General features: G+C 39.1%; 1 protein-coding gene across 2 annotated transcripts in view; it reads left to right on the top strand.

Moving 5' to 3' along the window:
- Positions 1-2,434: 2,434 nt before the first annotated feature.
- The window catches only part of LOC115424225 (ubiquitin carboxyl-terminal hydrolase 22-like), a 29,211-nt gene continuing 18,846 nt past the window's right edge, over positions 2,435-12,799 (top strand). Inside the window, exons 1-2 of one of the 2 annotated variants that reach the window (XM_030141345.1) lie at positions 2,435-2,885; positions 3,750-3,782. In XM_030141345.1, coding sequence (XP_029997205.1) covers positions 2,766-2,885; positions 3,750-3,782 — 153 coding nt within the window. In that variant the 5' untranslated portion in view covers positions 2,435-2,765. The remainder of the gene's footprint in view (positions 2,886-3,749; positions 3,783-12,799) is intronic. The other variant, XM_030141346.1, reaches the window with a different exon arrangement.

Genomic DNA, 12,799 nt, shown 5'->3' with positions numbered 1-12,799 from the left:
TTACTAAACACATTAAACATTGCAGGGAAAGGGCCGCATGAGAAGAAATTAATTTATATGTGTGTTTATGTGCCTTCACTGGGTCACTGGTATGATTTGTTAAATCCAATAATCATGTCGCTCACATATGTTAAAAGTCTTTGGTTAGGACAAAGAGTTGACAATGATAGTACTTTTAGGATTATTTTGGAAGAATCTAAATAGCATGGATTGAAAACCGACTGAACAGTTACAAAGAACACAACGTTAACGTGCTGTTCTTGATATGGGACAATCTTAAGATACTGACACACTGAAGTCTGCTGTGTAAACTTGTTAAACTTTCTGAGACAATGCCAAGATTTTTATTTTTATCTGTTCAGTACAGCGTAAACATTGCTGCTTTTACAGCAGGTTTTGGTTCTGTTGACACAATCAACTGGTGAGATGCAAAGATATGTGAATCTACACTGCCCCCAAGTGAAATATCAAAGAAGTGGAATGCTAAAGTTTATACAGTCAACCATAGTTTTTCTTTTAAAATTTTAAAGGAAAAAGTAAGGCTGTAAAAATGTCAATTTTTGTGGGATATTTCTTATACTTTTCTGAGGTGCAGATTAAATCCATTATTGCTGCCCATCCTCCCCACTCTCACCCATGGATAAATATAACTCAATATGACTTCAGTAACATATACAGTTGTGAAAAAAATATTAGACCATCAGAAGTCATCAAAAACAATGCTTATGCAATCAAGTACTAACTCCTGTGTGTATCATGTGACTAAAACAGACAGAAAAGAAAACATGGAATGCCTAAAAGCACTGTCTTTGGCAGTACAATGCCATAGCTATTGATGTAAGAACTTAAGTTTTTTTCTTTTATTATCAAGAAAACCATGGAATCAGCTCTTAAAGTAAACTCTTATGAGCTATTGTTGTTGTTATCATTATATTTGTCCAAACAAATGTACCTTGCACCTTGTACCTTGTACCAGGCATTAAAATGAACAAGAAATTGAAGAAAACAAGGGTGGTTTAATAATTGTTTCCACGACTGTAGCTCATTGATCAAAATCATGGGTGGAATTTTACACACATTCTTTGCATCCTCACTCAGACATGACAAATTATTTTTTCCTTTCAAATGCCTCATATGGTGTGTGAAATATGGCACCTCTACACCCAATGATGATTCATGGCATTAACCCTGTATTCCAATATACATTTATAATTGTACACATCGGATTTGTTCATAACTTGAATTTGGTTTGTTTGTTTTTCTGTCATAATGCAAAGAAATTGTTGGTCGATGTGCCTTTGAACAAGACACGTAACCCCCCAACTTGCTGCCCAGGTGCCTGACAGCCTGTTCAGCCAGTGATAGGTTAAATGCAGAGCACACACTTTTGGTGTGTGTTGCATATATGCATGTAAAATAGATACTGACAATAAAAGATTTTTAATTAGTTTCAGTTTATGTATAATAAACACACACTTTTGGTGTGTGTTGCATATATGCATGTAAAATAGATACTGACAATAAAAGATTTTTAATTAGTTTCAGTTTATGTATAATAAACACACACTTTTGGTGTGTGTTGCATATATGCATGTAAAATAGACACTGACAATAAAATATTTTTAATTAGTTTCAGTTTATGTATAATAAACACACACTTTTGGTGTGTGTTGCATATATGCATGTAAAATAGATACTGACAATTAAAGATTTTTAATTAGTTTCAGTTTATATATAATAATGTGAATTCCCGTAAAGCCTAGCATACTTTTTGATCTGACTTCAAGAGGAGTGTATCTCCTTTCTCATCTAGTATGAGTTGTGGCTTTATTTGACATCTGTCTATGCCACACATAATCATGGAAGTGGGGTTATGTTGAGACCTGCATGCTTTGTTTTAGTGGAATACAAACATCACATAACCACTAGGTGGTAGGCTTTAATTGGTTTTACTAGAAGGATTTTGTGGCACAATTTGTAGTATAATTGTACTTAAAATGTATGCATTTTAGATATCACATACTTTCCTAAAAAGCAGTTGTCTTTAGAGATATTTAACTATGAGAAGTCTGCATCAAACAGTAGAGAGGCACCTGTCAAAAATAAATCATATTAATGCTATGACATAATATATGACGAATGACCTCCGGCTTGAAATGACTCCACGAGAAAAGCACAACTTTTTTTCCTTTCAGAATAACATTGGCTTTTTTCCGTCATGTATTTCAGACTAATCTAACGGAGAGTGTATTTAGGACGTCATCTGAAAATCCCATGGTAAACACCAAAATTCACTTACACGGAACGGGCCGAATAGTAAAACAAACGCACCCAACGTGCTCCGCAATCAACGTATTGACGCAACGTCTTTGTGTTGGCAAATCACGGTGTACGCTGGGCGGGCTTTGTGAAGCCGTAGTTGAGTGTTAGCAGGCTAACTAGAGAAAGAAGCTAACTAATCGTGAGAGTGGAAGTAGAGCTAACGTGAAAGGAAAAGGCAACTGTCAAAACAGCAACGGGAACAGAATTTTCAGTGAAGTGTGAATTCCTTTAGATGACTACATGAACATATTTCTAGCTGCTTAATCAAAGACCGTGGTTTCAGATGCCCGAGGAGCATTTTGGATACTACATCGATTGTCCCATTTCCAAACGGAAACCATCTCTGGACAGATAGTTCGAGCTAGCTAGCTAGCTAGCTAAGTAAACCATCCAGGAGACTTTTTATTGTCACCTAAAAATCCAAACTGAATGTTTTATCTGTCATGAGTCCGGCCGGGTGCTCCCATGTGAACGGTTATAAGGTGGATAACTGGAAACAAAATCTTCGAGTCATATACCAATGCTTTGTTTGGAGTGGTACTGCTGAGACCAGGAGACGCAAGGTAAAAACACAGGAACTGTAACGTTAGCTTTAGTAAAACATGTGAAATAATTTTAATGGTGCACAGACAGACACAGAACTGCAGTGCAAATGTGTGTCCCGCATGAAGCACAACCACAGAACAGTCTGCTCTGAACCAAACTATCCTCTAGCAGCAGAAATGTTGCTAGTACTGAGGTTAGCCTAGCTAGGGTATCACCGGTGAGTGGGCTAGCAAGGAACTGCTTGGAAAACTGCGGAGATGTGTTGTTTCTTTGCAGTCTTGAGTGCAACACCCAGTTTTTATACATTCGCTCAAACAATGACTGTTCACTGTAGTATTAATTAGTCTGCTAGGTTAGCTGGACGGCTCTGTTTGATAGATAGTCAACAGTAGCACGGTAGCTGCATTTGGAATTGAAGAGAGTTGTAGTAATGGGTATAATAGCACACCAAATGGACCCATTGTGTTTCTACACACACTCTGAGACCACTTATTAATAGGCGGTTCTCATCTGTGTACACTGGGTTAGTGCTTCCACTGCATTGATCATTCACTCACGAGTGTCGATGCTGGGACGTCTGATGACTGTATTGCCAGTTTCCTTTTGGGTCCATCCCACACCTGCTCGGCCTACACCTCTCCGAATAGCTCTCTACAAAGTGATGTCATCATTGAACTGTGTTGCAGTTTTTACTTACTCTCCCGCCCTTTATCTTCAATGTTTGTCATTTTTCACTTGTTTTTTGCATATGTGCCATGTTACTCACTCTGAAATAGATTTTCACTATATATTAGCAACATTTTGTAGTTTACTAGATTGTTGCCAGTAGAAAACTAAATGATCTCTGATATCACATTTTTTATTTCATTGTGAAAAAATAGGTGCTTGAGAGTGGTGCAGGAGGGACAGAGGTGGTAAGTTGATGCGTATCCCTTACTAATAATAAACTGCCATAATGTAGGTAGAGTTCAGAGGAATCCATGGACACATATAGCTTACTCAGTTTGTTCGCCTCAGTACCTCTTGTTGGACTGGACAACTAGTGAGATTACCTGGTGGGAGGGTGGACTGTGAACAGAACAGCCGAAAGCATAGCTTAGCTACATTGCAGGCATGTCAAAGCAAATAACTTGTACAGAATGGTCGATGACCCTTATGTTTATACAGGGTTCTGGTATTATGCTTTGCTTTTTGCACAGAGCTCATATTGCCTTTAATGCTGTCATTAATGCTATTTGTGGTTGAAGGGTAAGTGACCCTGGAATGATCATTTTCATTGTCTACATTATATCCCATGCCTTAATGACAGAAAAGTATTTAATGTGAGCTCAGTTATTTTGTCACAGAAATTACAATGGCACACATATTTGGAGAAGTTTAAGTGCTCACTTCTCTGTAGGCTTTTTCTAATTCCCCTGGATAGATGTGTTTAGCCATTTCAACCCGTACTTTTGAGAAAACCAATTACCTGTCAGTTCTGATTGCCTCATTGCCAACTTCACACCAACTTTTCATGATAACTCTCTGTAAAAAGTCCATTAACATTGTCACATTTCACTTATGTAGTTCTGGGGAAAAAATCCTTGTGCCTCTGCTATGTGAAGAAAAACGCTGTGCCAGTAATATAAAGCGCAGAAAGAAATTTCTCCTGTCTTGTTCTATTTTGCCTCATTTGTGGCTTGCTGCATAAATACCAGTCCTCTTGATATAAGCACACAACTAGCTGATGTATTCTTTACGGTTAGATGGCATTCACAGACAGGTAACTTAGATTAAACTGTCGTAGATAGATTTCTGCACACTTGAAAGCTTTGGTTTATTTTGGTTATAATATGTTAGTACATTAGTACAGTTAATTTGCCAGCGCAGTAGTTTGTTTCACATGCCATGGCTTCAGTAAAGCTGCAGTCTTGAAACCATGAGGCTGTCCTACATAACATTCTGCAACATACTAGTACAGTATTCAGTTTTAATTATTTTATCACATCATATGCAATATATTTGTTCGTCACCAAAAGTTAGTTGGAAATACACATCTGTTTTCTGTCATTTGTGCTTAAAAAGCTGTTGCCAGCAGACATGCTGTTGTTTTAGATCTCATTTCCTTTTTGTTATGTCTTTTTTTGTTTGTTGAGCAGCTGTCAACATCTGTTACAGTGCATACCTGTTGGTTCTGTTATGCACATCTGGACCCAGACAATGACGGTACAGTAGAATGATACGTGACATAAGTGTTTAAAGAGTCTTGCTTCCATTTAAGTCCAAGATGGCCATATGGGAGTAGGAGTCTTGTTTTCTTGCCTTTTTTTTAACCCATCAATTCAACATAGATAACAGGTGTTGTGGTCTTTTGCTATGCACATACAGTCCCTCTACTGAGGGAAGTGAGGCACTTTCAGTACGGCATATTGTATTCAGATGAATTTTCATTAACCATGCCATCCTGAATTTGGTAGTCTCCTCCTCTCTGCTTCTTATATTGTTCTTTTCGTTTCCTTAGTCTGTCATCAGCAGCCTCCCTACAAGCTGTCCTCTCCCCTACCTTAAGCTAAAATCAATTCCCTTGCGATGTACATGGAACACTGGTGGAAAGAATGTCACCTTCTCTGCATGCACAAAAAACCCTGAAAAAAAACCCCAAAACAAAACATGTGTGGCAAATGGCAGAATGATGCCACAGGGATGACATGAAGACCCAGTTTGGCTTTGAATCCAATGTCCTCTACCAGTAGATTTAGAGTACTATTTTTCTCACATGTTGCCCATTGAAGATGCACAGTTAGCTGCAAATGCAGTGTCAGACTGTTAAATGATGTAATCACAAATGGCTGCAATTATGAAAACTGTGCATGCATGAATGTAACAACTTACTCTTTGTTCATGCATTATCTACACCTTTCAGTCAAGAAATAAACAATCACTCTCTGTTAAGGGAGTGAAGTTTGTTCAATGTGGTCATATGACCCTCTTTGTCAAAGTAGGTTCAACGGGCCCATGATCTCTTTCGATTACCCCATTTGACATAACCAAATATTTGCTTTCTCACTAATTGGTATCACAGAAGTAGTTATTGACTTGCACTATATAGAGACTAAAATCAACACATGCAGCCATAGCTAGGAAGGAGGACTGACTGCCCACTGTGTGAATATGTTAAGTAAAATTCTTAGAAATATAACATCATTAAGGCATGAGTGGATCTAACAAGAATTACATTTGTGTATTCCATGAAGCTAATGGGTTGCTTAGTTGTATTTTTGTCATGTCGGGCAATGTCAGCCTTATTCTTATTGTTTTACTCCAGCCTTGGTGGTGTTAAACAATCTGATAGCAAGTAACAAGATAATTCAGAAAGCAGAATTCAGACTGGAGAGTAACTTGTCTTTTTCAAAGACCTATTCAGTTTTTTTTGCACAGTGCACACCTTTTTTGATATTTACACCAAGGTGGTGAGTAGGCACTGCCTTTGTGTTTTGATCTGCTGTCTCAAACATAAGAACAAGTAAACTACCTTTGTGATACTGAAAACCTAAGTTTAAACTGAAAGTCACCTAACCTGTTAATCATGTTTCGTCATACAGACCCTAGGATAAATGAACACTGAGGAAACCATTGCAAAAAAAAAACAACAAAAAAACAAAACAACTAAAATGTCCTCTTCCTTACAGGGACATTTCATGTTCAGAGACACTGACTGTAAAACTCAAGGAAGTAGACCCTTGATATGATTTGTTTAATGCAGTCTTAAAATTTCTCACAAAACTATAATATGGGTTTTCCACTAAATCATATGGCCCTGTATTTGCGAAGAGACTGAGTTTACACTGCATATAATAATAGATGTCCTCTGGAACTGGCACTGGATTATCAGCCATATGTTATGGAGTTGAAAATGGAAGTGGCTCAATCAGGTTTTGTGTTACATGTTAACATGTGAACAAGAATGTAGTGGTTAATGTGAACTAAATACAGGCTAGTAATGTTAACATGAGAGATGTGTTGCCTGGCTACACTCACCCCCTCAGATGTACAACTAATTCAACACCCATCTTTGAGTATGAGTAGAGTTCAGCCTGTGGTGGTTTTTTGAAGGATAACGAACAGGCCCGTTTCAACATATTGGGAATAATTGATTAGATTAATGAGACGAACTGTCTTTGATATTAATTATTAGCTACTGTGTAGTCCCCTAAGACGTTATTCTTTTTAATCTTGCTTCTTTTTATCTTACCATGTTCGCAGAAGATATGGGAAGTGGTGAATTTGCGTGAATAAGGTTATGTGCACAGAAGATACTCTGTTAAAGATATCACCATATGCAGAATAATTAGTCCTTTAATAAATGAATCTGGATCCCTGAACATCAGAATCAAAAGTAAGTCATACACCAGTGAGAGACTCTATGTTCAGTTTTTCTTTTTCAAGACAGTATTTTCTCTCAAAGTCCGTAATTCCAGTTGAGAGGCCTGATGTTAGCCGTCGGCCACTATTTCAACAAATTCTTTCAGATACCTGTTATTTGTAAATATCATGTCAGTGCATGCATATCTCTAATACTGAGTTTGTCTCCATATTACCTTGTGCCATCTAACCATATTTTTACATAGAAGTATGTCAGCATGAGCTTATAGATAGAAACCTCCACTTGTTTTTATCATTTTCCATCTCCCCAACTACACTCATTCATAATTTATATTTTTTAAAGTGCTACACTGGTGTTGAGTTGGTCTGAATATTCATGAGTGTAATTTTATTTTGTATGCTCCTCCATACAGCACAGTGGGCCTTTTTTAAGAGGAAGAAGCTTCTCTACTGTAATACTGACAATGAAGGAATATGCCACGCACTTTAAAGCGAGCCATTATCTTAGGTTGAGTGAAAATTGGCTGAGATAGAGGCAGAGTGGGTGGGCCTGGCAGAATTTTACAGCCATAGCTGCTTTGAAGTATTTGCTGTCACTTTGATTAAAGGGGTAAGGGTCGTGATTAGAGAGCCAACTGAAGTCAACTTTTTTTTTTTATCCTGTACTTCTGATAAATCATATATGATCAGAGGAACCGTACTCCCACCTCTGCCTCTCCCCACCCCACTGCCGCAAACCCTCGTTCTGCTTGTGATGAGAGAGATGAGAGGGAAACAATTTTAGAATTAGAATTCCAGAGGTAGGAAAATAGATTTACACACAAACGCCTCCCTGCACTGTGGCGTGGCCCATCTCAGAGAGCGGCCGATGCCTGTGCTGTGTGCAGATCTTTGTCAGATCAGTCTCCATCACATCACAGGCCCGCTCCCTGACTCATCAGCATACTTTGTAGCATCAGGATCTGCTCCTCCAGCCTCCTCATAGCTGTTGCTTGTTCCTCTTCTGCGCTCACTCCCACGCTTTTTCATCCTCTTCTCCCTGCTTTGGCTTTTTTATGTGGAAACCTTGTTCAACCCACAATTCCCACTGCTTCTTCATTACCCTGTGCAAGTTGTACTAAAACTTCCTCTAACATTTGTGTTTTGAAATAGATGTTAGTGTAGGAGCTACAATTTTAGAATCATACAGAGCATTCACTGCATTGTTCAGGTTCCTTACTGTAAAATAATTTGCTATCAGCTGCATCTGTTTTTTTTTTTTAATCCTTAAGAATGTATCATCAGGCCTCTAATCCTCTCGTCTTCCCCTCTTCCCATCCCATCTTCAGAGGGTTTGATGATGTCATACTTTGGTTTCTGGCCCAAATCCAGCCCTATTTCCTCCCCGGCTGTGTGCTCTCCGTCACTCCCAGGTCTCGTCTAATGTGGCTTTCAGTTTGTCAGTCTCTGCGGCTGCAGCTCAGTGACTCAGACGAAACAAATGGCATGAGGTCTGTAACCTTCTCCCAGAGTAATCTCAGGCCTCGTGTGTCACCTTGTAGGTCTTTTAGCCCCAGAAAATCGAACCTCCTGTGTTCACATTTAATAAAATCCAGGGCCTGCAATGCAGCTCCTATGTTCTTTCTTTGTTAAGAAAGGGAATGCCAAAAATACTATTAAGCAAACTTGTTATGATGTATCAAGACTAAGATACACACTTGAAGTTGTAGGTCTTTTAGTCTCAGAAAATTTAACTTCCCATGTTCCTGTTTAATAAAATCCAGGCCCTTTAATGCACATCCTGTGTTTGTTTGGGTTTTGTTAAGAGAGGACATGCAAAAAAATTCTCACTCGTGAGCAAACTTTTAATGATGGATGCATTATTGAGATGCATGCTTGAGTTAAATGATGAATAGGTTGGATGTAAAAGATTGTGTTACCCAGGCAACAATAAAAAATGAAATGCTTATCTAAAAAATAATAGCACAATTTGAATTTAGGGAGTTGCTCCACGTTGAGCAGAATGTCTGAAAACTAGCATGACTTTGCATTTTGAGTTTCTGCTCCCCATCTGTCTTCGGACAAGTTTAGTCTGACTTTCATGTCATCTCTTCCTCCAGCTGACCATTTATCTGTTACCCGACCATTTATCTGTTACCCGTCCCTTTAAACCAGAGCTTGTACTTCTGCTCACACTGTCCTCGAGTGATTGGAAAGGCATCGCTGCTACAAAGCATGCTGGTCACAGTCTGAGCGAGCCAATAAGACTGTCATCCAGCCCTCCCTTAGTACCACCATCTGGCTAATGAGCTGTCAATCACTCTCCAGGGGCCAAACAAGCCAAAACCAAGAAGCAATCAATCTCATCCACTGTGGACACTCAATTATTCTCTTTTGTTAAAACCACGGATTCAAGTGACATTGTTGCTTGGAGGGGGCTTGGTATTTTAGCTGGCAATTGTCCTCTGTCATTGTGAAAGAGGTAAAGATTATATCATTAGATGCTAACAGAAGGATATAACTATGAATGATACTAATAGCCCCACTTTGCTTCTGGTCTGTCTGCAGGGCTCATAGATTTTCCTTAAGGTAATTTTTGTCATTGAAAACTGTGGACCCTGAATGCTGCAGTAGGAATAAAGGAGAAATTAACTTGTGATCTGATCTGGTGAGATTTGAGTCTAAAGGGACGGAGCAGAACCTCTGTGCTGTGGGTGTCAGTCACATGAGCAATCGTGTGTTGTCCTTTGTTTCTTTTCCTTTTTTCCCCAGAGTGGCGCTGTTGTGGGCATCTGGTAGCTGCAAGGTTTGACAAATGATCCGGTAGCCTTTTGTTAAGCTGAAACTAGACTTTTAACCATCTGTGCAGTCAAAAACAAAACACTGCCGCCTGCAGGGACTGCCCTCTTGCCATACATGTTTTGTCTGTCTGCAACTATTTAGAAGCAGTACAGCAGTTTTTTTTTGTGTGTGTGTTTGGTCTATTTTCCATTAGAACTTGTATTAACATCTACCAAATCAATTTCAGACCATAGCAGTTATATTAGAAGGAAATTTGTTTTGCATAGGGTGTAAATATTGTGCTTTTGTGCCTCCTGTGTAATATTAAGACCACAGTTTGACAAGTGAAAATATTTTCTCTCACAACCTCTTATCTTTTTGATTAAAACAAGACACATAATGCAATCATTATATTTAATGATCTTATTTACATTTACATATGTAAATGTATGTGGCCCTCATGTTCGTCCTCATCAGACCAAACTACACAATCGATAAACTTTCTAAACATTAATTCAAGAGAAGAAAGTACAAAGGAGACGTGACATGCAACTGCCGTAGCCATCATGGTTAGTCGCTGAAAACCTATTGTCTATGGGCTAGCATATGGCGTTTTAGATCATGGTATCAATCTACTCCCACAATTCCAATGTAGTCCTGGTTAGATTTTTATCATGGCTTAGAAGTGGTTGCTGTTAAAGATGCAGTCTTCCCTCTTCTTTTGCCTAGTATACTCAGTTCTGGTTCTAGTTATTGTTATCATTATAATTATCACCATGGTTGTTGTTGTTAGTATTGTTGATATGTTCTTGTGAGGGTCTTCACCACCTTCTTCTTCCTTTTTCTCCCCCCTTCACTCTCTCCCCTTTCTCTCTTCCCCCTTTCTTCTCTTTCTCACTGTTCCCTCTAAATAAAGACAGTAGACTATCAAGGGGAGCCCCATTTACTTTAGGAAGTTTCCCTTGGCCAAGCAAATTTGCTCAGCACAAAAAGGCAGTCAGATCACCATTCTGCTGTTATGATGCTGGACAAGACAAAAAAAAAAAAGATGCAGTCTTCCTATGTGATTACCATTTCTTACTTCTTCAGCTGCCTGAAAACAGAAGCAGAAAAATAAGTAAAGAAGACCAGTGTTACAGTGAATGTTGTTGATTTCATTGTTAACACATACACCTAGAGTGGTCTAAACGGAGGCGTAACTTGCTAACATGGTCAATAACGATCTGTTGGCAATCTGTGCGACTGTGAAAGAGCTCAGGAAGAGTAAACTTTGTTACCTGTGTCATTAACAGGCTTTACATTCAGTCTGCAGTCCTGGAAAATATTGTCTCACTAAAACATGAACCAGAAACCCTGCAAAAATGGCTGTGCGGTACATTAGCTGTGCCTGATGGCCCTTGGTACTAGGCCCTGAAAAAGCAAAGGAAGATATTGAAAATCATGACCCATCCCTTGTAAGTATAAGACATTGTGAGGCCATACTATATACTCAAGCAATCCCTTAGCTCTCTTATTCATTTGTATGAGGTGGGAAAACAGTCTCAGCCCACACATCATGGCATTGTCAACAGAGGTTACAATGAGCCGATGGAGGACGTGAAAGAAATGAAAGGAGATAGAGTAACATACATATTGTGTGTCTCTAGAGCTGCTTTCTGAGACTTCATATTGCAGGCAAAGCATTGTCATGTGGAAATAAAGGGGGGGGTAACAACATCATCCTGCCAAGGCACTGACAGGCTGCAGCCCCACAGGGTCAGTGTACAGCACGCGTCTGGAGCGTCGTCATCATCACTCTCCTTTCCTAGCCTCCCTGGACTTCTTCATATTCAGTATAGAGTCAAGGAAACGGTGTGTAGATAAGTATATTTGTCTGAATACACGTACACGTCTGCAAGTGTAATGGGAGATATGCTTGTGGGAATATTATCAGACCTTTTCTGCATATTTACAATAGGCCTATTTTTACAGTAATCGCCTTGTCGCATTTATATAACAGTCATGAAAATCGTCTCCGTTCACTTGTGTTAAAACAGCTGATTAAAACTAACAGAAAAGTCATATATCCATCACTTCCTCCATATCCTTTTCCACAACGTGAGATTTGACTGGCATGTCTTAATATTGTCGTCTTGTTGTGCCCCACTTCTTCCGCTGTGGTTTAATGACACTTGAGTGCTGAATTAGAGCCACCAACAGTTTCTTTTCCAGGTGCTTAACTTCTAGAGGTATCTGCCATTATCAGTGATGTCTTTGCATATTTATGGCAGTTTGGTCTGTGCAGATTTTGCTTACAAAGGCAAACAGAAATGCATTTTTTATTCAAGCGTTCTAGTGCTCAGTGACAATAGACGGCTCCTCTTTTTCATTAGCCGTACTGTATGTGTGCTACTATGATTTTTATTCTACATGAATGGTATAATACGAACAGGAAAAGTCCAATTGTTAATCTCAGTTATTTGTATGACAGTGAAGCAGCAACTGAAATTTCATTATCCTGGCCGCCCTAATTTAAAGTGTGCAAGACTGCTGTTGTTAATCGGCTGCATGTGTGTTAAAAAGCTGCATGTACACTGTGAGGCAGCATGGTGACTCACTTCTCTCCACTGTATTGACTCTCTTTCTCCGCCCCTTCAGCGGCGTGTTTGTTGCAGCAGCAGGAGCGCGCTCAGTAAAGCAAGACCTTTGTCCACATCATAACCATAATCGTGATTCTCTCTCCTCCACAGTTCCAGCTCATCACATTACCGGTTCTGTTTGAATATATGAATGCATTAACCTAAATGGTGAGGGTGGAATAATGCAAACA

This window comes from Sphaeramia orbicularis, chromosome 8, assembly GCF_902148855.1.
Source record: "Sphaeramia orbicularis chromosome 8, fSphaOr1.1, whole genome shotgun sequence".
Classification (NCBI taxonomy): Eukaryota; Metazoa; Chordata; class Actinopteri; order Kurtiformes; family Apogonidae; genus Sphaeramia; species Sphaeramia orbicularis.
The sequence above is the reverse complement of the archived record's forward strand: the minus strand, read 5'-3'. Positions and strand labels throughout refer to the sequence as shown.